This window comes from Sturnus vulgaris, chromosome 13, assembly GCF_052056855.1.
Source record: "Sturnus vulgaris isolate bStuVul1 chromosome 13, bStuVul1.hap1, whole genome shotgun sequence".
NCBI classification, from domain to species: Eukaryota; Metazoa; Chordata; class Aves; order Passeriformes; family Sturnidae; genus Sturnus; species Sturnus vulgaris.
This window is the reverse complement of record NC_142255.1, coordinates 5,204,361-5,228,244: the sequence shown is the minus strand read 5'-3', so window position 1 is coordinate 5,228,244 and position 23,884 is coordinate 5,204,361. Positions and strand designations below refer to the sequence as shown.

Sequence of the window (23,884 nt, the reverse complement as noted above, 5' to 3'; positions counted from 1 at the left end):
TACAAGTTAAGCACTCTCAAGAAAAGAAGCTTGTAACAGAAATATCAAAGCCTTGTCAGTTACTAACAACAATATTTTCAAGTAAGACCATTGACCCAGTCTGCTTAGGCCAAAAGCTGTAGCATTTTAAACTGTTCACTCAAAAACCAGGATCTTTGAGAGGCACTGTCTTTCCAGTTCAGGATTAGGCAAAGACAACCAGGCAAATATCCCATTTAAGGGATAACAGCCCCATAAATTGTCTCCTTATTAGATAAAATAAGATGCTGGGGGATAGGTTTCTTTCCTTTTACTTATAGATTTTTTTTTTCCCCCCATAAGTTGCTAGGAAACACTAACGACTGGGTACTTATGAAAAACAGAAGAATTGGCCAAGCTCAGGGGAGGAGGGCATCTGGTCACACTTCTCTTATCCGTGAGTGTCCCTCCGAGGGGCAGAGATATCGAGAGAATGGGGCTGGTAAGAGACGGGGCTGGGGGAGCTGCTCTGCCTCTGCTTCTCTCTCGGCTTAGGGAGTGGGAGCCGCTGCTTGGGGAATGGAATTGGCTGCCTGGGGAAGGGAATTGGCTGCGGCTGCCGGAGCCCATCCCGGCCCGGCCCGGCTCATCCCAGCCCAGCCCGGCCCGGCCCCGCGCGGCTCCTCGGGCCGGGCCGCCCCTGCCTGTGAGAGCGGGCACTGAACCAGCGCCCCCCGCCGGCCGTGCCCGGAACTGCACCCAGGCCAAGCCCGCAGGGTCGCTGGGCTCCTGCTCTGTTTGGTGTCAAGGCTGCAGCTGCTGTTGTTTGTTTGCTTTGTTACACACACTAGTAAACAACTGCTATTCCTATTCTCATATCTTTGCCTGAGAGACCCTTAATCTCAAAATTATAATAACTCGGGGCGGGGGGTTCACATTTTCCATTCCAAGGGAAGCTCCTGCCCTCCTTAGCAGACACCAGTCTTTCAAACCAAGACATAAGCAAATCCCCTCAAATATGGATCTAGTGCACTGATGGGTTGCAGAGTAAAATGATGACATTAAAGGACAGCTTCATGACCATATGCGTGTAACATTTCATTCTTTCAGATGTTTCCTGAGATGAATTAAATTATGTAAATATATGTTAACAATAATTCATAATATTTTAATAAAATATTTTTCTTTCTTTTGGCTTCTTAGAAGTGCAGTCCCAAGTGTCCTTAGGGTGGTGCGTGTTTTGTTTTTACACTTTAAGGACACACAAGGTTATATACTTCATAAGCAAGGAAGCACAACTATTGATATATAATGCAGATAATGATGCTGGGCATCCTTTGTCTGGTATCATTCCCAGTTTTTGCTGGGAGCAATGTTCATCAACAAAGTGACTTGGTATCAAGAAAGGGGATTCACATTTTTCAAGTTTTCTGCCAGATAGCTATTCTGGGAAAGAAAAACGTATTTTGATTTTCTTTTTTTTCCCCTCTAGTGGAAGATTAAACAGCGAAGGTGTCTTTACTGTTGACAGATTTTGTATTAGCAAATGCAATCAAATCTACCTAAGACTCCTGCCTCAAGTGAACTTACTGAAAAGTACATCCCCAGAGACATTGCTCTCCACATGGTCCCCCTGCTTGCTCAGGCTGTGAAAGTTCATCAAGTTTAAGGTGACTCTTCCTTTAAAATAAAACTTAAAAAAAAAAAAAATAAAAGTCTTAAAAACCCAAATTGTAACAAAGTAGCTGCATAGGAGTTATATAAGATCTAGTTTTCAGTGCTGCCAGTTTCATCATCATCAGGATTCTGGCACAGGTGGGAAGTGATCCTGTGTCTTGGAATGCAAAAAGTTTCCCCACAGCAAAGCAGCTCCAAGGCCCATCTGTGACAGTCTCAGTTTCCAGGCTGAGCAGAGCAGCCTCTCAGGAGCTTTTGGGCTCTTCCCCCAGTGCTGAACACACACCATGACTTCACTCACTCTCAGAAATTACAGATACCTCAAGGTCTCACCTTGAGATCAGATTTGCTGTGGGTATTTTCCCTACACCCTGGCTCCCTCCCTGTGCCATGTGCAGAGCTGGTTTTTCATTCTGCCCCTTCCCTTGTGTCCCTAATGGTGTCTCTAACAGGCAATGAGAGGGGCAGGACAGCACACATCAGGACAGAAAAGAGCAGTACCCATGGTCACAGAGATTAAGAACTCAAACACCAATGGACAGGGTCGCACCACACATCACTTTCAGTTCCTTGTTTCCACAGCCTGTGATCAGAAGCAGGTAATTAAAACTGAGTTTTTGACAGGTTCTGTCCAATCATTGGTATTTAGAGATATGGACCAAGCATCAGAAGTAGCCTGTATTTCCAGTTTTCCTTTGATCTCATTCTTTACTTCATTAGAACTCCACAAGAAATATCTGGAAATTATTTTTCTATTTAGATCCATATTTGCTTTTTAGGAAAGGGAAATACACAAATTTAACTTTTTTCCCTCCTTTAATCACTGTTGACATCTAAGGACTTGTGTACTGCTACTGCTTTCAGCTTCAGAGGGTGTTGACTTTACTGAACACTCTTATTTCATTCTTTCTTCTCTTTCTATTAAGCAAATGTCTCAAAATAGTAACATCTGCAGTAATCATTTTTAAAAAGCCCAGAACAAATCAGCAAACCTCTAAATAAGCTTTCTTATTTTTTTTGTAAAATATGCTTATTACAACTGCTCCATCCATAAAGTTGGCTTACAAAATTCCCATAAATTAACATTCAACATGCTGTATTCAAGAACACGTGTGTCCCTAAGGAATCTGCACAGCAGGATCAGGGTCTAGATCAGCAGCACATTCATTGAAACACAGCCAGAGCACAGAACATGCACACAGGTCCTCGAGCCAAGCTCTGTGCCACAACTTCCACACTGCAGTAATTATGCCAAGATGGACTGGCATCACCATCAGTCCTTTATTAGAAACTTTTCATGCAACTCTGACTCATTCCCTCATAGGCAGCTTCACACAATACTGACTCCTTTTCTTACAGCTCCACACAGCTCTGACTCCTCTCCTCTCTGCATGACTGGCTAACCCCATCTGTCCCTCACACAGCATCTTCTTACCTTGTCTGTCCCTTCCCCCTCACAGCACAGCCAGCAGACTCCATCCCAAACTGCAGCAGACTCCATCCCAAACTGCAGCAGACTCCATCCCAAACTGCAGCAGACTCTCAGTCTCAAGCTCCAACTCGAACTGCAACTGGTGGCCAGCTATCCCACTCTTTTATAAAAACACCAAACTCATTGGGCAGGCACAGATGTTTGCCCTCCTCAGTGATCAGTACAGCTGTAATTCATCAGCAGAGATTCCCTTCTGTGCTATCCTTTCAACTTATCTTCCCACACTTCCAGGCCATTTGAGAGTGGCTCTGTGCAAGGGGCTTGCAGTGAGGTCAGAAGTGCAGCACACAGCAGTGCTGCCAGACCTGGCCTGGAGCATAAACTGCCCTTGAAACGTGCCCTGAAACTGAGCTCCAAGCTCCATGAGATAAATAGTCAGGGAATTCATCCCAGATCTAAGCACCTTTTTCCTCACTGCAACTGCCTTGTTCCCAGCCTCCTTCCAATGAAGGGCTGACAGTCAGCAGAGCTTTCTGCTACCACAGTGTTTGGGAGCATTGAACACAGCCAAACCCTGCTCCTGACAGTGCAAAACCTCCAAACAAACCCAGGCACAAACCCAGGCACACATGGCCCAGGGAGCATTGCTGAATCCTGAATGGGACCAGGCATACACCAAATCTGACTACACCCACAAATACTGATGAGCCTAAAAGCAACATTAGGGTGGCAAGTTGCATTGCTTCAAGCACACAGGATCAGCTGGAATATTAGAAAACAATATAATTTTCTCATGTTTTCAAACTCTTTGGATCACTTGGCACTGAACTGGTTTAGAGAAACCAACTCTTCCTCAACATGACAACTTTCCAAAGCTCCTATAATGTGAGCAATATTATTTTCCAGGTGTTGACACACTAATATGCTGAGTACAGAAATATAAAAAGAACACATCATTTATAGGGGAATTATTGTGGGACTAAAAACTTAGCTACATTTTTAATTGATACCACAGACTCCAATTAACTTACAACCCCCACCTACAAATCTTGTCCTACCACAATTCTCAGATCTTCACATTTGCAGCCAAACTTCTGTTTCTGACTGTATTTTTATTGTTTTTCTCTTACTGCAGAAAAAGGAAGCTCCTAAGCAATGTGAAAATGCACAAAGACCATTTTAAAACTTATCTCCTTTTAGGACAGTATTTACCAAATGTTTTCATCTCCAGGATTAAATTTAAGTTTGCCAGTCATTGAACAGATGAACTGGATAAGCCCAGTTGAAGTTCTTTTAGTGACTTGGGACTCAAGTAAGAAAGGCTTTAGCAGCTTTACATTACTTTTGATCCCTCGACTTTTTAGAGTTACATAAACTTCTGTCAGAATATGCTGATGGTCTCAGCTCCAGCCCTTCTGCTGGATGAACCAGCCATGTGCTGAAGAAAGGCTTTGCAGCTTCCCAGGTAACAGGACACAGAACAGAAGGTGGATGGTTGGGGTGAAGGGCTGGAAGAGAAGGATACACAGCTTTTCATGTGCCATAAAATCCACACCAAACATGCCAGTCTACAAAATGGCACTGGAAAGATTGTGGACTCTTCAGCCTACTCAGGTGATTGACTCCTGCTCTTCAGGGCCCTTGGGGAAAAACTGGGGATATTGAGAGAATTGGAGAATCAAGGATTCTGGTCACTGAAAACCCCAGTGGTCACAAAGCTTTGCAGAGAGCAATCCCCAGATGACTGATTCCACACCCACAAATTAATAATCCTCACTCTAAACCTGACCATAGAGAAAATACACTTGATTAACATAATTCCCTAATATCAGGCCAGACATGACTAAGACAGTTAATTTTAGTCTTGCTATATGTCAGTACATCCCTTCTTCTCTGCCTGTTTACTCTGTCCTCCTCTCTTTTGCTAGAGGTTCTCATGATAAAGCACTTTTCACTCTAACAAGGTCTCTCTTCAGAATAGCACCCTTAAATTATTTAAATACTCATCTAGTAAACAACACAGTATTTTTAGCAATAAAGTAAAAATCATGTTGCTTTCTGAACAATCCCAAGGGAAATGTTGGATTATACAAAGTGGTTTATTTCTTAGTCGATAGAAGATGTACTCAAAGAACTTTGAACATCAGGACATTATGATTAAAACCAAATTGTTAAATTTCTAGTTCTGTGAGAAAAGAAATGCCGACAAAAGCCCACAGCAGTAAGTGTTACACACACAAAGTTGAAGAGAAATGCAGCAAGCTCTTGCCAAAAATAAGACCGTACCTTAAGCATCTGCACAATATTCCTTTACATTCTGCAGATAAAGAAAGAAAAAGCCTAACCCCTTACAAAGGTGACTGAAGAACCATTCCCATTTTTACCAGTATTACCAAGGCAAAAACTGCCACTGTTCAGCTGCCACACACCTCACTCACCTCTGGAGCAGGATGCACTTCTAGAGGTTCCTGGGATGCCACAGGATAGCATCCTATGGAGAAGGACCCTCCCCCCTACAAACATCAGCCCAACAAATGTAAGGCTGTCATTATAAGGAAAAGGACTTTGCTCATAAATGATTAACATCCCATGCTGCAATCCTGTGATCTCTGAGCTGGAGGATGTGGTTCTTCAAGTGAGAACCTCGAGTGAGTATCAAAGCTGAGCAGCACTGAGGCTTCCCTGCTCTGTTCTTGTGGCATCCAGCGCTCTCTGCCTGATTCCCAACATCCTCCATATGCAATATTCTCATTCCCTGCCCTTCTGTCCCACTGAAGCCTGCAGGAAACCTCTGAGTGAAGAAGATAAGTTTCATCTTTTTTCCCCAAAAGTATCTTCTGACTGGACACAGAATATTTCAGAGGTTGCAGAAATTAGACATGGGAGGGCAGGTACACATGAAGAGACAAAAGGGCCATTTACTACCAGTTTACTACAGCCATAAAACCCCCACAAAGACACTATTTCTGCATGAAAAGAAATCAGTTCCTGCTCTCCGAGTCAGTAGGCTCAGTGTAGGCATAAGTTCACTGCTGACGTAGTTGATTTAAGACTCTTTGCTGTGATGGCAGTGTTGGTAAAAGCTTTAACCATAGTTTTTACGATGCTATTAAGTTTTAGTCATTTGTGGGTTTTGCAGTATATGAATACTATAGATGTCACCTTAATTAAAAGGTCTTGTCATCTTGTGCAATTAAAAAGAGAAAATGTACTCTCCTATGAATAGCCAGGAACAAATTGAGCAAGCTGCATTATACACGCTAAGCACAAAGCAATTTTGTGCCCCTTCCTGTATCACATCTATTCTCCAGCATTCAGTACTCTTTAATAATCCTGTTACAATGTTTTATGTTTCATTGACTTCTGAAGTACCAGTGCCATGGCATCTCTGACCATTAATGACAACCAAAGTTCTACTTTGCAAATGCATACAAACTTTACATACGCAGCACAGAACGGTGCAGCTGAGGATTTTCGTGTACAAACATTCACTCAGCTGTTTTACTCAACAGTAAAAGAGACTGTTTTTTTCAGAAGAAAATATCTAAGGGATAATCAGACAGTCTCTTCCCAAAGGGTACATAATAAGACAAATATAACTTTAAATAGCTTTAATACCCATGCAACTATTTAGTTGGGCAGCATATGCACATAAAATAAATCACACACATGGCATTCACAGCCTAAACACGAAAGTGCACTTCCACAGCTACCTACAAGGGATCCCAGCAGATGGTTACCAGCATGTGTCCACTCTTGTCAGCTGCAAATGCATTCACCTTCATCAGTCTGGCTCATTATTTCAATTTTGACTCCAACTCAAGGTCTTTCAAGATAATGAAGCAGCAAGTGATTGGATGCCTTGAGGTTTGTGCCCAGAGCAGGTCTTCCTTCAGGATCCACTAGTAACTTTTGACCATGAGAAAAGTTACATCCATCTGCAGCCTATGCCCTTAATGCCCCAGGGCATTATATGGGCGGGGCAGCAAGAAATCCAGGCACATCTCCCTGGCAAGTTAGACAGAAGCATGCTCAGGATTTGCTCGATGCTACAGAGTCAATAATATTTATGGTGACTTTTGACAGATATTCCTATAGGTCCATGCATCATAACTCTTGTGTCTGGATCATAAAGAAACTGAACATATTTTCAGTCAGAAGTCACATACAATTCATGTGTTCGTTACCATTTGAAAAATACAGTGATTCCACTGATGTCAAATGTAGCAGAACCTCCTGTCTTTGGGTCTACTTTGAAAGCTATGTAACTCCAATGGAAAACTTGTCCTTTAAAGGTGCTAGGTAAGTGAGGCTCAAAAGGATATTATCTCTGAAGTCTTTACCATCTGACAGCAATTCAAATGAAAACACAAAGTTGACGTAAGTATGGAAACCATTTTCTCCCTTCTGTCTTGCAAATAAAATAGGGTCTTCTGTTTTGGAGAGCTGACACCTACCACCATCCAAACAAGTAACACAGTGGACTTCAGATTGGTACAAGACAGCCATAACTTGGAGACTGAGAGCTTGCCCACAGCTGAACAGACCATGCTCTCACCTCTCCACCAGGGAGACAATTCTCCTCCCCATCACACTCCCCCTCGGTGCTTTGACTCACACAGGAGTTCCCCACACAGCTGCTCTAGCTTCTGGGAAGATCTTCACAATCTGCATAGAGAATCCTGGCTTGCTGCCTTGTCTCTGAAGTGCCCAGTGCTCCCCTATAGAAGGAAACTCCAAAGCTGCTCCTTGAAAGGAGCTTTTCCTCTTACATCCATGCCAGCAGCCACCTCTGGGGCTTTGAGGCCCGCAAGCGCCTGTTTTGTGGCTGCTCTGAGCCTGCAGCTTCTCCTTTGAAGTGCAGCAGCCTTTGGGGAGCATCCTGGGGCGCTTCTGAGCTGCACAGGCAAGCAACAACTGCTGCAGCTTAGACAAGCATATGCTCCAGAGGAAGAGGCACATTCTAGATGAGGGATGAGCAAAGTTTTGATCACAGATAAAGTAAAGGATAAAGGTTTTCAAAGGAACTGGGGAAATACTAAGGATACAGGAGGCTTCAAAGCAGAAAACTGCAATTATCTTGGCTGTGATAGTGTAAACTAAGTATAAACTAATCAATAATCCAACTGACAAGCTATTGACAATCAGAATAAATATCCTTAGGCATGGCTCCAAGACCCACGGTCCCACATGGACAGGAGCCCAGCAGCCAGCAAGCAGCCAGTGAAATGCCAGGAACATCCCATCTCTTGAGGGAGGGTGGTGGAGCCACAGCACACACTGTCCTGGCAGCACCCTCGGGGCTAGTGACACCTCTGGATAGGAGGCTGGTGGCATGACTGCCCTTCAGAGTGCAAAACAATAACCTAAGGTTACATTATGTTGAAATGACAGATAAATGTGTATTGCTATGCTAACTCTTACCAGTTTCTGGCAATCTTCCCCCCTCTCTAAGCAGATACAGCTGTAACAGATGAGTAGCACCCAATCACTCTCAAGGACTGTTTGGAACACAGCCACCAAGAATTGCTTCTTTGAACTGTGGGCATGAGACTGTATGAGGGATCTTCTCACATGCCTTGGAAACGGGCACTGCTGAAGTGAATGACAGCAGGACAGAGTTAGTACAAAAGACAAAACCATCCCCAAACCAAAGCTGCAATAAACTGATTCGAGAATAAACACACGACAGTCACCAGTAAGAGAACTTGCCCCTCCTTCAGCACTGATGGAACAAGCACATCTCACTGACAGCCTGCAAGCAGCTGCAGAGCTCTTAGAGCTGTTGGAATGCCCACTGACAACAGGCACACACAGAGACAGGCTGTTCTCAAGCCTCCAGTCACCCAAGGCAGGAAGTTTGAATATAGATTAACAGGCTCATAACTTTACTTATAAGCATGCTGCACACAGGGGAGGTTGAACCAGCTGCTGCACCAGTCTCATAGTAGGGCTCCTGTCCATTAAAGAAAGAATAATTCACAACAAGTGGCTTCAGAGTGGATCAAAGCACAAAGAAGAGAGAAAATTACAATTTTGAAAAATATGTGCACAAAAACCACATTTGGGCAACTGTGGATTGGTAAACTCTATTTCCTCTCCACCCTCCAACTGAGTTGCAGCATCTGTGTAATCTGAGCAGCATGAATACCACTTAGATACTAACTATGCCACCTTCTGTACAAGTCTGGGTAAATATACACTGGTACATGAGATACAAATAGAAACGTATCTTAATTCAAAAACAAAACAAAAACAAACAAACAAACAAAAAACCAAAACCCACCAAAATGCAGAGTATTCCTGGATTTTACTGACCATCACCACTAATTTGTGCCCGTCACTACTGGTTTAAAGTATATTCTATAACAACCTTTAAGTTACAATGTGGGAAGAAAGACTGCTGCATCACTTCCTGTTTTACTGTTGATTAAGTATTCTAGATCACTTTTGTCCCATCATTTTACCTGAGCCAACTATTTCCAGCATTCAGATGCACAACTCTTTCTTTTGGATTAGTATGTGATCCTTAATCCTTTGTGGATCCAGCCATGTAAGCCAAAATTAAAGGGGAAAAAAAAAGAAAATAAACCAAGAGAAAGAAAAAGTAAGCAGGAAACTACTTGGCTTGAAACCTAGAGGGTGATGCCCAAGCTGCAAGGGCTCTTCTCTTTATGGAGCTCTGTTACTGACTCCTGCCTATGAGATGAGCAGGTTCAGTGCCTTCCTTTCTCGAGTATGCTGCCTGCTTGTGAACTTGAGATGCTGAGAGGCTTTATGAACAGAGCTGTTGTTTTATTTACTCTCAGTTAATCATGCTCAACTGTAAACAAAATGTCTGTTTTAGTTCTGTTGACAATTATCCACTTGTCAACATCTCCCTCAAGTACCTTCAGCATCTGGCAACAGCACAAAACCGCTACATCAAAATGAACATTTTGTCTCAATAAAAAGATAGATGTGTGGCAGGGTTTCATCTGTTTTCTAGCCCATCAACAGTCAGGCTGCACTGTCACTGATGCAACCATAGACAGTGGTCTATTCCTATGGAATATTTATTTACAGAGGGGGAAGGAAGCTAAATTTTATTCATATTAGTAAGGCGAAAGAAACGAGAATCCCCACGCTTCCCCACAAAGGCAGAAGCCAGCCCTCCCTCCAGCCTGCCTGGTGCCTCCTGTTCTGCTGGGGCAGGTGCAGTCCCAGCTTCGCCAGTCACCTTGCCAAAAGCAGCAGAGCAGGACTCACTTATTTTGTGATGTTCAGCAAATCCCAGTGTAAATGGAGACCATTTACTGGTGCCTCCCCAAATACTTTCAGTGTGATAATCTTTCTACTACCTGCTACATGACCAGGGCTATTTTCTGTCCCTGGGGCTCTCACACTGGTTTGAATTTTGCCATTTTTAACTTAAAAGATATAATTATTCCCATCAGCTAAAAATCCTTCCTGCATTTTAACACAGCCTCCCTCATGCTTAAACTGAAAGCTACATAGTAAATGCAGAAGTCTGGCACCTTTTTGGGTACAGTCAGGTACAAACTGGACACTCCTTTTAATCTGAGGGGGACGAAAGAATCTTGTCAGGTAGCCTCTCTAACAGGTGAGGAGGCCCCAAGGCGCTGGATGTTAGAGAACATTTCCTCAAACCTCCAAGGCTCCAAAACTGCGTGCCATGGCTCTGGCTACCTGAAATTGTCAATATTATTTGAAACTCGATCCCACTGTATCAAAGCAGTAGGAAAATCTGACTAACTGCACTGGAAAACACCCCAACCCAGCGCCTAAAAAATCACAGAACTGATTTTCTTCACAGAATAAAAATACCTAGAGGTGCGCAGGAGGGCAGGATGCTCGACGGAACGGAGCGGTCAGTGCAGAGAAGGCGCATCCTGGTCCCGGGCCGTACCGTGCTCTGGGCAGCTCCCGGCTCCGGGCCGGTCTCGGCGGGGCCGCCGCTCCCTGACACGCGCTAATCAATCTGCGCTCTGTAATTGATTCTAATGAGCGCGGCTGGCTGGCTCCGCGCGCTAACGACCGCCCCGAGTTGGCGGCGGCTCCGGCCCCGCTCCCCGCCCGCAGCGCCCGGCCCGGCCGGACCGCCAGCCTCCCCTTTAACCTCCTCCTTCTCCCTCCACAATTAATTGAGATATCTTTTATACTTGATGTGTTGTAAAATTAATGCCTAATTTATGTAATTAGTCAATTAACTGTAATTCTAGCATATGGTGCCAAATGCCCAGAAGGTGTTCTTGTTTCCCAGGTACTTATTTTGATGTCATGAAATGCAGCTAATTAATTTTACATGCATATTAATTTCGGATCTATTTAGCGGCTCCCTTTGTGAAGGCAGATTTAATATTTGTCTTTCTAACCTTTTTGGGCAAATTCCGCGCACGGTGTTGAAATGGAGGTGACTTTTAAAACACATTTCCATCGGTCTCCCTTTCCTCTGCGGAGCCTTTGCTGACACCGGGTCGATCCCTCCTGTGTGAAGATGCACAAGGGCTGATTATCTATAGCTTCCCGCACATCTATAACTGTCGCAAGATACGGCTATTGAATTTAAATTCGATTAATATTTAATATTAAACATTTCTGAGGGAATTTTTGTTTGTTTTTTGCAAAGCACAATATCCCACGGACATTTTTTTTAAATAGCTGCTCTTAATACAATGCTCCTTGGAAAAATTATGAGAATGGAAGTATTGCCTAATTAGAAAATTAGTGTAATCCTGATCGCTGGCTTCTGATGTTCGCAGTTCTCCTGACTGCGCTGAGAAACTGCGAGCCCGCTGCCAGCGCGCCCTGCGCTTGGGCTGCTCCTGGCCTCGGGAAACACTCGCGCTCCTCCCCAGCAAAGCGTTCAGGTTACGCTTCTGTCTCTGTCGGAAAGTGATCGCATTAGATTTTGTCCATAATACCAGGAACGATGAGATTATGCCTCTTCTTTCTGCAGTCTTTTTTTTTCCTGCGCAGAGATTAAGGGGTAAATCGCATCGTGGGCTTTACCGCTCCCCAGATGCTGAGAAAAGATTTAAGTAGAAAAAGAGATGAAACTCGAAGTCTACGCTTCAAATTCCCAGCGATACCCTTTTTCCCTTTGCTGCAGCAGCACTAATTGCCGCATTACACTTATCTCTGGGGTGAGAGGAGATAAAAATGCACCTGGCTGAGGGGCGCGGGACTCCGCGAGTGGGGCGGGTGCGCTACCGCTGCCCGGCCTCCCGCCGGCCCCGGGGAAACGCTTTCCTGCGGAGCGGCAGGGCGGCACTTCGCTCTTTGGGGCGTCTACGCGAGCGCTGTGGCGTCATGAAACTTTTTATCACCCTTTCTGGATAAATTAATGAGCAATTTAATTAATAAAATCAGAGAGCAGCGTAAGTGCTATGATAATGAAGTTAAATGAGCGCGCAGTAAAATATTCACTAATCCAGCACATTGGCAAATGCCCCCTTAATTCTGCTTAGCACTAAAAGGGTTTTGAGCACCATAATGAGATTCCTCTGTCTGCTAATTAATTGACACTCTCCTGAATATTCATATGTGGTAGCACCAATACGTTCCTAATTGCACCGTGGAATGGATCTCAGAGGAAAGTAAATCGCCATAGACTTAATTAAAATAATGTATGCCAGATCCAGCTCGCTGAAGACGAGACATTTGCCATCAAGCGGTGTAAGAAAGTGGCACCTGGTTTGTAGCGAAAAATGAGGAGAAAATCTTTATCCCTCCCAAGGTGAAGTCAGCAGGGGCTTAGAAGCGCCAGGCTTTTCAGCCTGAAGATCTGAAAGCGAGAGCTTCGCCTTCAACCACCGCTGCCAGTGCGTGACCCGCGAGGGCGGCGCGGAGCCCGCTGGCGGGCGGCGGAGCCGCGCACGGAGTAACCGCGGCTCAGAGCGGGGGGAGCGGGCTGCGCACGGCGAGGTGGGAGAAATCTGGTCAGGGATGCCCTCTACAGAAACGTTCGGGGAAAACGTTTGTCTCCGGCGAGGGAGGGGAGGAGGGGGAGGCAGGGAAGGAGGGAGGGAGCAGCCACATTTGTAAACTTTTCCTTGAGGGGAATCCGGTGCCTTTGAAGCTCAGTCTCTGAATGGATTGTTCTTTGCACCTCCAGACTAATACTGTGAGCTAATATTGTACATTTAAATTGTTCTGCTGTTAAAAGCGTGGCAAGCTGCACAGAGAAATGAGTGCCTGGCGCTGCCTGGCCGTGGCCTCCATCCCGAGTCGGAGGAGCGGTTGGTGGCTGCGCCCGGCGCGCCCCGGAAAGCGCTGCGGCGGGCAGGCAGCGCCCGGGCCCGCGCATCCCCCGCTGTCACTGAAAAGCAGATGTGAAGCGCTTTGCTAGGTCTTTTCCTTCCCTACCAGCTCAGGAAACGAAAATGAAAATTGGTTTCTTGGAAAAGACAGCTTTTAAAAAAATCACCACAGGTTAGAAACTAAAAAGAGTTTATTTGAAGACATACAAATGCATATTTATTATACACATGTAGGCATTAACAATGTAAATTACACCGCCAGCACTTGCTGGTTGTTTATTCATTAGATCTTTAGAAAATCTACATTGCCTGCAGATAGCGGGATGATAATGTGAAATACACAAGCAGTTTACCCAGGCAGCTCCACCCGGCTCCGCGCAGCTCTACGCGGGGCTGCCAACAGGTCCGCGGGGCTCGGCGGCGGCCCCGGGTCCCTCCCGCCACCGGGGGCGTTTCTTGCAAGTGTGATTCTACCTTGAGCAGAAAACGGCCGTGCCGACTGAAACTGCCGTCACCCAAAATACAGAGCAAAGGTTTTACAGGTCGCGGCTCGAGAGACAGCAAACTTAGACGAAAATACTTCCTAGTAGAAGAAATACGAAAGGGCTCTCGTCTGAATGACAGAGCAGACATCTCGCTCTCAGAGCTCAAAAAGCTTTGCCATTCCCAATACCTTTTATTCCCATGTAAAATCTTTGCTCTCCAAAAGGGAAAAAAATCCTCTATCAAATTCTATCCTCTTTAGCTGGTTGAATGCTGCATGACTACCATATCTCTCGATGATAAATACGGGGGGAAATATATGGGAAGTAATCGCTGCGGGAAAATATTTTCTAAAGTTAGATCCAAAGATTTTTTTCCAGGAATGAAGTATTAAAGAAGGTTAATATGGTTTTTGCTGCAGAGCTAAGGGTTGATGGGGTGACGGGAGCTTTGCTCGAGTCGTGAGTATAGCGGTCGGGAGCCGAGGCGGGCAGAGGATGTCAACAGATGTAAGAGAGCGATGGAAGCCGCTGGACTCGGGAAATGCAATGAGCGCCTCGCTCGTAGCCGCCAGGCTGCCCTGTCACCGTCCCGTGCTGCCCTCCCGGCCCGCTGCACGGGCCCCGAGCGCTGCACATCCGAGCCGGCCCTGCGCATCGCCCTGGCCGCGGGGTGGGCGCTGAGCCCGGCCCACAGCCCAGGGAGGGGCGAGCAGCCCCTCTGCTTTTGCGGACACACACGGCGTGGCCGAGGCAGCGCTGTCGCTTCCCGTGGGACGCAGGTGCGAACGCCGGGGAGGCTCTGGCGGGCGGTGCCGGCCCGGACCGGCCCGTCCCAGCGAGGATTGGGGGCGGGGAGCCCCGCGCTCGGGAATTGTGTTCCCGGTCCCTGGGCAGCTCGGTGGGTGGCGGCCGGGCGGGGGGCGGTGCGGGGAGGGGGCGCTGCGGCAGGAAGGGAAAGCGCAGAGCCCCGGCGCCCACACAGTCACACACACCCCCCCACCGCGCTGCGCCTTCGCGGAGGCAACTTACGGGTTTGTTTGCAAACATGCCCCCCGCCAACAGAGAGAAAAACACGGGCATTCAAAGTTCTGACGCTAATTAAAGCCCGGCTCGTTAAAGACTTCACACAATGCAGGAAAAAGTTTGCCCGAGCCTGAATTCCTCCATCGGTTATTACCTTTGCTTATAAAGAGAGGAAACAACCGTAACGTGCGCTCCATTATTCTTGTGGATATGCAATTTAAAATCATCGTCAATTGTTATAAAAACTATTTCGCAATGTTTGGCTAAGTAATAATTTAGTAATTTAAAGGTAGTTTTGCCGGGCGACACGCATATTCAATTCAAGATTTACATTGCTTTCGGATTTTGAACCGCCGTTCTGACTGCAGCAAGAACGGGACTCAGCCTAATTTTTCTTGCTTTCTGGTTTTGCACAGAACACCAAGACAAGAGCAGACTGTAAGAGAAAGAATGAATGAGATGAGCAAGTCTTGTAAAAAACGGCTCATGATAAAAAGTAAAGTTAGTTTATGAAATGGATCTGGAAAGAAGAGTCTTAAAAAAAAAAAAAAAAGAGAGAGAGAGAGACAGAAAAGAAAGAAAGCAAGAAAAGAAAGAAAAAGGAAAATCAAGTTTGCTCCACCCAGCTATTAACCAAAACACAATACCTTTTTCTGGGTGGTACTGCACAGAAGTTGATTCAGTTTTGACAATGTTGTTTAGCTATCATTTGCTATTTTGAATGAATGGGAGCAATCCCCCTTTTTACAACAGTTGTTTCCTATTATGGAGAGGTGCAGCAGTTGAGGGCAGACATGTGAAAGTGGCTGTTTGATTCTCTTTTTCATCCCCCTGACCCTGCCTTTGTCCCTCCTCACCCTGGGAATGTCACGCCTCACTACTTCACTTTGAGATGCTCTAGAAAGTGGCTTTGTTATTCCCTTTTAGACATACACGAAATTGTTCTCATTCCCCCTGCTGTAAAAGATACTTCAAATTGGGACTCGGTTCACAAGTGCAATGCAATTTGGCTTAGCTCAACCTTTGTTCTGCTTGTACAAATGACCAAACAGTGCACACATTATACAGTTGATCTACTGCTCCCTTTACACCAGAGTTAGCGGCAGGGAGAAAAGCAAGTTAATCCCTTCAATACTAAGGTGGCATTTTCAATATTTCCTACAATGTGAAAAGGAGAAGAGAGGGCAGCTTGAAATGCGACATTTGTTTAAAAGGGAAGATTAAAAAGGAAAAGTTTGCGAGGCCTCCCCTGATACTTCTCCAAATAAATAAATAAACAACAAATCCCAAGAGTGTAGATAAATACTCCAGCACCTCCGGGAAGGCGAGGGAAGTTTACCACAAAGACAGGCTCTCAGGGCAATAACGTCGAGATTCAAGCTGGCATCCGCGCTAGCAGCACAGTACTTAACAAAACGCTGGGGAGTGACGGCTGATGCGCTGCCCGAGCCCGCGGCCCCGGCGCGCACCTGCGCGGCCCCGCGGAGGGGACAGCCCAGGCGGGGGCTGCGCTGCCAACGAGGGGCGCGGAGAGCGGCACGGCGGGGGCAGCGCTGCGTGCCCAGCGCGGGCTCACGCACCCGCTGTAATCCTGGCACTCCTCGGAGCCGTCCTAGGGAGGTCTTGGGCATGTTTGGGGTGGGGGGGGAGGCTGAGGTGCTGCGTTTACCGGCGCCTGGATTTACTGCCAACGGCAGAGGGGAGAGAGCTCTCCGGGGAAACCGGCTCCGATCAGGAACCAGGTGCTCCGGGACAGCCCCAAGAGCCATGAGCGGGAACAAGAGCCTCCTCTCGGGGTTAAGGAATTCAGGTGGTCCCAGCGCGGGCTCTCTGCGCGCTGGTTAAGCGCGAAACGGCTGCCCGGGCCCAGGCCCGACTGCCGTGAGCTGGGGACAAGGGACACTCCGCCGCCGCGGGGCCAAGCGCCGGCTCGGGCTGGCGGCGCTTGCAATCCCCGACGGGGCAGCCGAGACAGCGCGTACGGGCAGGCGGCTCTCAGGAGGGTGGCAGCAGCGAGGAGCGAGCGGGCGGTAGTGGCAGGGCAGGGGCGGCCGAGCGCGATGCCCAGCGCCGGGAGCCTCGGGTCCCGAGCGGCGCAGCCTGGCCCGGTCCCCCCGGGCACAAAGCGCACTGCACGTCCCAAGCTATCGGGAATACAGGTTTAGGGAACAGTTCTCAGTCCAGCCTTAACAGGCAGGGGGAGTTTGTTTAGTGCTCATTGGGAAAGGAACGAAATCCTTTTGAAAGGGCGCTAAGCAGTTTCACGCCAAAGTGGCAGATTTGGTAAAGAATGTGGAGTGGGACAAAGCCCCGCCGGTCCCAGAGCGGCCGGAGCTCTTCGGGAAACCGCACCGGCAATTCAAACACAACAGGAAAGCAGGAGACCCCAAGTATCTTGGCTTCCTTCTCAGCCCCGAGAAGCAGAAGAAGCAGAGCCATTACAAAAAAAAAAGAGGGCAAGGCTTAGCCGAAATGCAGCCACAACCAACAGCCTGCAGTTGACTTTCCAAAACGGGGGAAGCTTGCTCAGAGACTGGCATTGTATTTTGCAGCCTAGGAAACCCTAAGAAGCTGGTACTTCCCCCCTCCTTTCTCTTTTCTCCCAACTGGTTTGTAAATATTAACAAGGTTGTGAGTATTCTCTCACACAGAGTGGATTTTTTTTATCCTTGCAAACTTCTTGGCTTCCCCCTACAGCCCCTCTCCCACTCCTCCCCTCTGCAAAGCTACACACCTGCTTGCAGCCACAAGGATTCAAAAGCAATATTGTATTTGTCACTTTTCTGTCTTCTTTTCCTCTCTCAACAGCCCTGCTTGCCACTGAGGCGAATTGTGGATTTATGGAGGAAAATTAGCATAAATTATTACCAAATCTGTAAACGTGTGTGGTCTTGCTTGTGGGAAAGGGGGCTATTGCAAACCTTCCATGCAGAAAGGTGGTCCATGATGGGCTCCATGCAAGGGCTGAATGGGTCTTGCATGAAATAGATTTCCATTGGGTTTGCACATTGATATAATTGACTTATGTGTATTTTATACAGTTTTCCGAGCACTTCCTCTGAGCTCCTTATTTGAATTAAACCTCAGAAAAACGTCTATTTGTTTTGCTTTTCCACACAATGGATTTGGATTCACTTCACCTTCTCCTCCTCCCTAATGTTGCCTTTCAAAGTAAAAGGGAAATGCTACAACATTTAAATCCTATACTGCCCAAGGCTATCATCTGTTGCGTGCTTAGCACGAGGTAAAACTTTGGGTGTCAATTACTGGGATGACTTCGCCTGCCCTACCCCTCCAATCACACATTCCTTTGCAATAGAAAAAAGTTAAAAAGGAAAAAAACATCGGGCACCTTACAGCCATACCTCGTTTGCACTCGGAGTAGCAAATGCCAGCAGACGTCGACTTTTCTTTAACTTTACAGCTTGCAGGTTCCTTTTTGCGTCAGCGGTTGATTTGGTTTTTTCTTTCTTCAAAAAGAAAGGGTACCAGCAAAAAGAGGAAGAAAAGTATTTGTCAGTTTGTGGATTTTCTGACCTGTGTTTTAGATAGGCATCCCAGGAGTGAACTTGGGCCGAAAGACAAAACGCAGACTGGGGGGTGTTAGAAGTTGGGAATGGGGGAACTGGGTGTGTGGTGTGTGTGGCAGGGAAGTGTTCCTTACACCCACATATTTGGAGGCTTTCAATACAAAACCAGAAGCCTTTTGGCCAGTGTTAGAGGATGCTAGGAGGAATCTCTCCTCATTTCAGAGTATTGTCTTTCCTACCCTCCAACAAATATCTATCATCTCATCATCTCTTACCTCACCTCCCCCCAAAAAACTAATTTTGGAGGCTACCTTCCTGCCCTGCCCGGCTGGATGAAGCATCTCAGAGCCGATTAACCGAGCAAGGCAACTCCCGGGCTCTGAACAGCACAAACACTCCCGGGCCCCTCTCTGCAAGGGGTAGAGACCTGCGTGTGGCAAGTCTTCCCCCTCGAAAGGGCTCGTTAGCTCGGCAGTGAGGGACCGGTCGGTTTCTCGGATTCCTGGAAACACAATTATTTACTTATTATTCTCTAAACGACATCCTGCCCCAAGAGAGAGGGATTAGATGGGACCGAGGGCAGCTGGGTTGGGACGAAGGGAGCACGGTTTAACACACACGAGGTCTGCGCTGGTCGCGATGTGAAATGCGTTTTGAGGCTCCTGCCAGGTTTGAGGGACCTCTGCTTGGTGGAGACTGTCCCTCCGAGAAGACTCCAAGGCTCTCACAGAGGTCTCAGCAGCCGTGCTGCACAGAGCCGCCGCTGCTCTCCCTCCCCCAACCCGGCTATTTTTGCTGAATTAAGAAGGTGACATTATTCTTCTTTTCAAGTACTTCTGTTAATATTGAAAAACGTGTGCTTGCATTTCAAGCGCGCGCGCTCAGCCTCAGCAGCCATTTCAATATTAATGAAATTGTTTAATCTCCTAAATTCATCGTGTTTAAGTTACGTTTTGGTGAGTTATTGACCGACTCCGAAAATATTGTTAATGGAGTTGATGTGTATTCACCACAAAGGCTCTTCCTCCCCGGGCTCGAAGCTCCCGAGACAATCTTCAATTCTGGCTCTAGGGTGGCAGGATGCACCGCAGCCTCGGGAATACACATCATGCAAACTTCTCTGCTGTGCCAGGGCAAGCCTGGGACCTTCTGGGCCTGATCCTCCCCCCAGGACACACGGCTGGCAGTGAGTTCCTCGTCTAGGCTGCGGTTCCAGGATCGGGCCTTGGTTCCCGGGGAGGAGGGAATACTGTGAAAGAAAGAGCCGCAACTCGGGTGTTACACGTCCTGCCTGCCACACACACAAGTGCGCACCGAGGAGCACACAGGCAGGCGAACGTATCGCGCAAATCTCGCAGAAGGCGTCAAGATGAGGATGTTTAGCAGTGACCGCTGACACGGACCCATTAGCCCAGACCAGCTCTGCGGGACCCCCCAGCCCCGAGGCCGGAGGGCGCACAAGCGGATACTGCCCGGTGCCGCGAGCAGGAGCAGCGGCGTGGAGGCAGCTCCTTACCGAGCACACCGGGGCTACAGCACAGTCAGGAGCCCGTTCGCCCTGGTGTATTGAGAGCAACTCCCGCGTCTTTACACCAACAGGTCCACGGAACTAGAGCAGCGGTCCTGCATGGGTTGGGGCGGGGTGGGAGGGGGGGACTGACTTCCCGGGGCGGCTGCCGAGGAGCCCCGATCTTACCGCTCCTCGAAAGAACCTTCGCTCGGGGAGAGCGGATTTGGCAAAGGGAAAGTCTCTCGTTACAGGGGAAAAGCCTCGCCTTAAGTGGGCTCGCCTTAGCCAACAATACAAATCAGATAACAATGCAGAACAAACAGAATACCACAGCCAAGCAATTTCCATGTCAAACATCCCACTGCTCAGTACCTCCATTTGTAAGTGTGAATTGCAGACTAAGCTTCCTGCAAAGTCCACAGAGAGGTTAGTACATACCTTCCCCCCACCCCCAGTCACCGAGTACCATCGCACTGCAATTCCGCTGGCGGAGCCTTTTCACCCCTCGCCTTGTCTTCAAATGGAAATGATTCCCATTGGCCCAAGGTGTCCATGTAAATAGGTGTAAATGAAACCAGATTATGCCTTTCTCTCCAGCCCCCTCCTCCCTGCTCCCCTCCCCCTGCTCCCAAGGCGATTGTCATATGATAGCAAAGAAGTGGCACATTAATGAAGCGCCTCTACAGGGGTCTTTTCTGCTCATGTCACCACATAAAACTATCAGATGGCTAGAGGAAGGACATGGAGGCAACTAGTTAGCTCATCGCCTCTGCAGAGAAGCAAACAAGCCTCTGCTACAGTGCAGCTGCCGGTGGTGTAAAAGAAGCTGATTCAGCCCGCGGAGGCGAAGGGAGGGGTGTACAGGAGGATTCCCAAAACCAAGCCAGCTCGCTGCCTCCTCAGGACTAAACCGGAGCACCGTGGCCGCGGAAGGAACGAGAGACACGCCGGAGGAGAGGGGTGGGAAAGAGTCCGGACTCCCAGCTGCGTCCCGGATGCGGACTGTCAACTTCCAGCAACTTTAAGGTGAGCTTATGCAGGGGCTGGCATGGAGTTGGGTGGGAGTCGAGATGGGGTCCCCTTCTCCTCACCGAGACCAGAAGACAGAGTTATTACTAGAGTAACTTTACGGACGCGGGCTCCTGCGGAAAGGCCAGGCTGAGGGAGGCCGGAGCTGGGAGAAGCACATCGCTTTTCCCCCTGCGGCGGCACAGGGCTCCGGGCTGTTTTCTCCTGTCCTCATCCGCGCCCTCCCACCCCCCCCACCCCATCCCCCACCGTCCCCCCTTCCGAGGGCTGAGATCCACTGTTCCCCTTCCCTGTGCCCTTCTTTCTCCAGCCCGGCCCTAGAGCCACCGGCTGACCCGACTGGGTGTCCGTGCAAATCCTCTCGGACTCACCCCTCTACCCCCTCCTCCCGCCCCCTCCCCTTGTCGCTGCCCTTCTGCAGATCTCCGCGGGTCGCCAAGAGAAGATGCCTCGCCCGGGCAGAAACACTTACAGTGATCAGAAGCCTCCCTACTCCTACATCTCGCTGACCGCCATGGCGATCCAGAGCTCCCCGGAGAAGATGCTGCCCCTGAGCGAGATCTACAAGTTCATCATGGACCGCTTCCCCTACTACCGGGAGAACACACAGCGCTGGCAGAACTCCCTCCGCCACAACCTCTCCTTCAACGACTGCTTCATCAAGATCCCCCGCCGCCCCGACCAGCCGGGCAAGGGCAGCTTCTGGGCGCTGCACCCCAGCTGCGGGGACATGTTCGAGAACGGCAGCTTCCTGCGCCGCCGCAAGCGCTTCAAGGTGGTCAAGTCGGACCACCTGGCCCCCAGCAAGCCCGCGGACGCGGCACAGTACCTGCAGCAGCAAGCCAAGCTGCGGCTCAGCGCCCTTGCGGCCACCGGCACCCACCTGCCCCAGATGTCCACGTACAACCTCGGGGTGTCCCAGCCCTCCAGCTTCAAGCACCCCTTCGCCATTGAGAACATCATCGCCAGAGAGTATAAGATGCCCGGAGGCCTCGCCTTTTCCACGATGCAGCCCATGCCGGCCGCCTACCCCCTCCCCAATCAATTGACTACGGTGGGCAGCTCCATTGGCACGGGCTGGCCCCACATGTACAGCTCCGGCATGATCGACACCGCCACCCCCATCTCCATGGCCAGCAGCGAGTACGGCGCCTACGGCGTGCCCATCAAACCGCTCTGCCATGGGGGGCAGACTTTGCCGGCCATCCCCGTCCCCATCAAGCCTACCCCTGCCGCGGTGCCAGCCCTGCCCGCCCTGCCCGCGCCCATCCCCACCATTCTCTCGAACTCGCCGCCTTCTCTCAGCCCCACGTCCTCGCAGACGGCCACCAGCCAAAGCAGCCCGGCCACCCCCAGCGAGACTCTCACCAGCCCGGCGCCCGCCCTGCACTCCGTGGCTGTACACTGACCCGGGCCGCCTGCACGGACGCTGTGTTCCCCTTTCTCCCAAAGTTTCCTCGGAGCTCTCCTCCCTCCCCTTCTCTCCCTCCTTCCGCGTCTTTCCCCTCTCCTCTCTACTCTTTTCCTCGAAAGCAGAGACAACTCCCCGCGGGAAACTGAGGTTTGCCGTTCGCGTGAGCTCCCTTTCCGCTTCGCCCCTTCAGCCGAGCCCTCCCTCACCACTCGGCTTCTCCCCTGGTTCTGAACTTTGTTTTCAGTTCTTTTGAGGCGAAAGGAACCGGCCCGGCCCGCCCCCTCCCGCCCGGTAGGAGCTGCCACTTGCATCGCTAGTTTTCCAAAAGTACTTCAGGCATCTTCGATTTGTCGGCGACCAGGCAAGCCTGGCTCGGCGATGCCTCTTTCCCTTCTTTTGTCTGGGGAAAAGCAGGGGTTTATACAGGACCAATCTTTAGTACCATAAACAAGAATGGCTGCTGTGTCACTGCATGAGAGCAGCGACGTTTCCAGACTCCAAGCAGCCAAAGCTTGGATCTTGGAAACGCCGGGAAGCACTCGGTGTCTTTGTGCGGGTGCGTGTCCCGTTGTGCCGCCAAGGGCAGGGTTTCGGCGGGGCAGCGCTGCGGCCCCGAGGGCTGGGGCGGCCCGGAGAGGGATCGGGAGCGGGAACAAGATCGGGAGCGGGAACGGGATCGGGAGCGGGATCGGGGCGAGGCGGCCGCGGCCCGCAGGTGAGGGAGCGGCGGGGGCGGCGCGGAGCGGGACCCACGCAACGGAACCGCGCCGGGCCACTCACGCCACACCTATCATGTTTACAAAGCGCCTGTTTTAATGTAAATACTGAACTTGCGTCTGTACTGTAAATCAGATGAGGTCCCTTTTGCAGTACCTGTTGTAACGTGGATGTTTACTGTAGTTTTCACGTGAAAGAGGAGTTGACTTGTCTGTTAACTTCTGGTTAACCTCAAGGTTGGGGGAGCTGAGGTTTTCTTTGTTGTTGGTTTTTCTTTTTTTTTTTTCGGTTGTTGTTATTTTAAAATTTTTGTAGCTATTTACTTCATAGCTTAAAAACAAACAACAACCATAATTATAATTAAAATAAACCTGTTACCAAGCACACGACCCGACATAGCTTAAAGAAAAGCTGTTGAAGTCATTGATAAAATGTGGAAAAGTAATACAATAGCAGGTACAAACTGTGGAGGTCATCCTGATTTCTGCTGGAGCTTTGCAGACAAGAGAGAGGGGGCTAGGGAAACTGTAAATGTTTGTGCATATGAATGATTATAAAATGTGTAAAATGCACTTTTGTTTGATATACTCCTTTCTAGTTTTAGGTAGTTTGCTGGAAACTGAACTGTTGTTCTGTTGTGAACCGCTTAAGTTAAGAGAAAAAAAAAAGAACACCCCCTCTAAACAGCATTAGTATCTATTGAAGCTATAAGGACATTTCTTTTCAACTTTTTTTTCCTGTACAGAATAAGCATGGCATTTTAAATATTGGTGTTCTTGTTCCCAGCATGTGTGTTTTAAGACAAAGGTTAAAAAGTGTCTACATTAAATTATGAACCTAGTCGTCC

The 23,884-nt window shown here is 48.6% G+C and overlaps 2 protein-coding genes across 9 annotated transcripts in view; one reads left to right on the top strand and one right to left on the bottom strand.

Annotated features, from left to right (window-relative positions):
- The window catches only part of LOC148222218 (uncharacterized), a 114,892-nt gene extending 92,356 nt beyond the window's left edge, over positions 1-22,536 (bottom strand). Inside the window, exons 1-6 of one of the 8 annotated variants that reach the window (XM_088172414.1) lie at positions 20,316-21,087; positions 19,378-19,616; positions 18,679-18,869; positions 18,203-18,307; positions 11,443-11,554; positions 8,498-8,662 (exon numbers count right to left, since the gene is read on the bottom strand). In XM_088172414.1, coding sequence (XP_088028540.1) covers positions 8,562-8,662; positions 11,443-11,554; positions 18,203-18,307; positions 18,679-18,869; positions 19,378-19,477 — 609 coding nt within the window. In that variant the 5' untranslated portion in view covers positions 19,478-19,616; positions 20,316-21,087 and the 3' untranslated portion in view covers positions 8,498-8,561. Of the gene's footprint in view, positions 1-8,497; positions 8,663-11,442; positions 11,555-13,756; positions 13,913-18,202; positions 19,837-20,315; positions 21,088-21,378; positions 21,408-22,274 lie in introns of those variants that run through there. The other 7 variants (XM_088172415.1, XR_015806473.1, XR_015806470.1 and 4 more) reach the window with 7 other exon arrangements.
- FOXB1 (forkhead box B1) lies at positions 20,050-22,951 on the top strand. Its single transcript, XM_014879116.2, has 2 exons — positions 20,050-20,903; positions 21,328-22,951. The coding sequence occupies exon 2, from the start codon at positions 21,352-21,354 to the stop codon at positions 22,312-22,314; it is 963 nt and encodes a 320-aa protein (XP_014734602.1). The 5' UTR covers positions 20,050-20,903; positions 21,328-21,351; the 3' UTR covers positions 22,315-22,951.
- Positions 22,952-23,884: the final 933 nt, after the last annotated feature.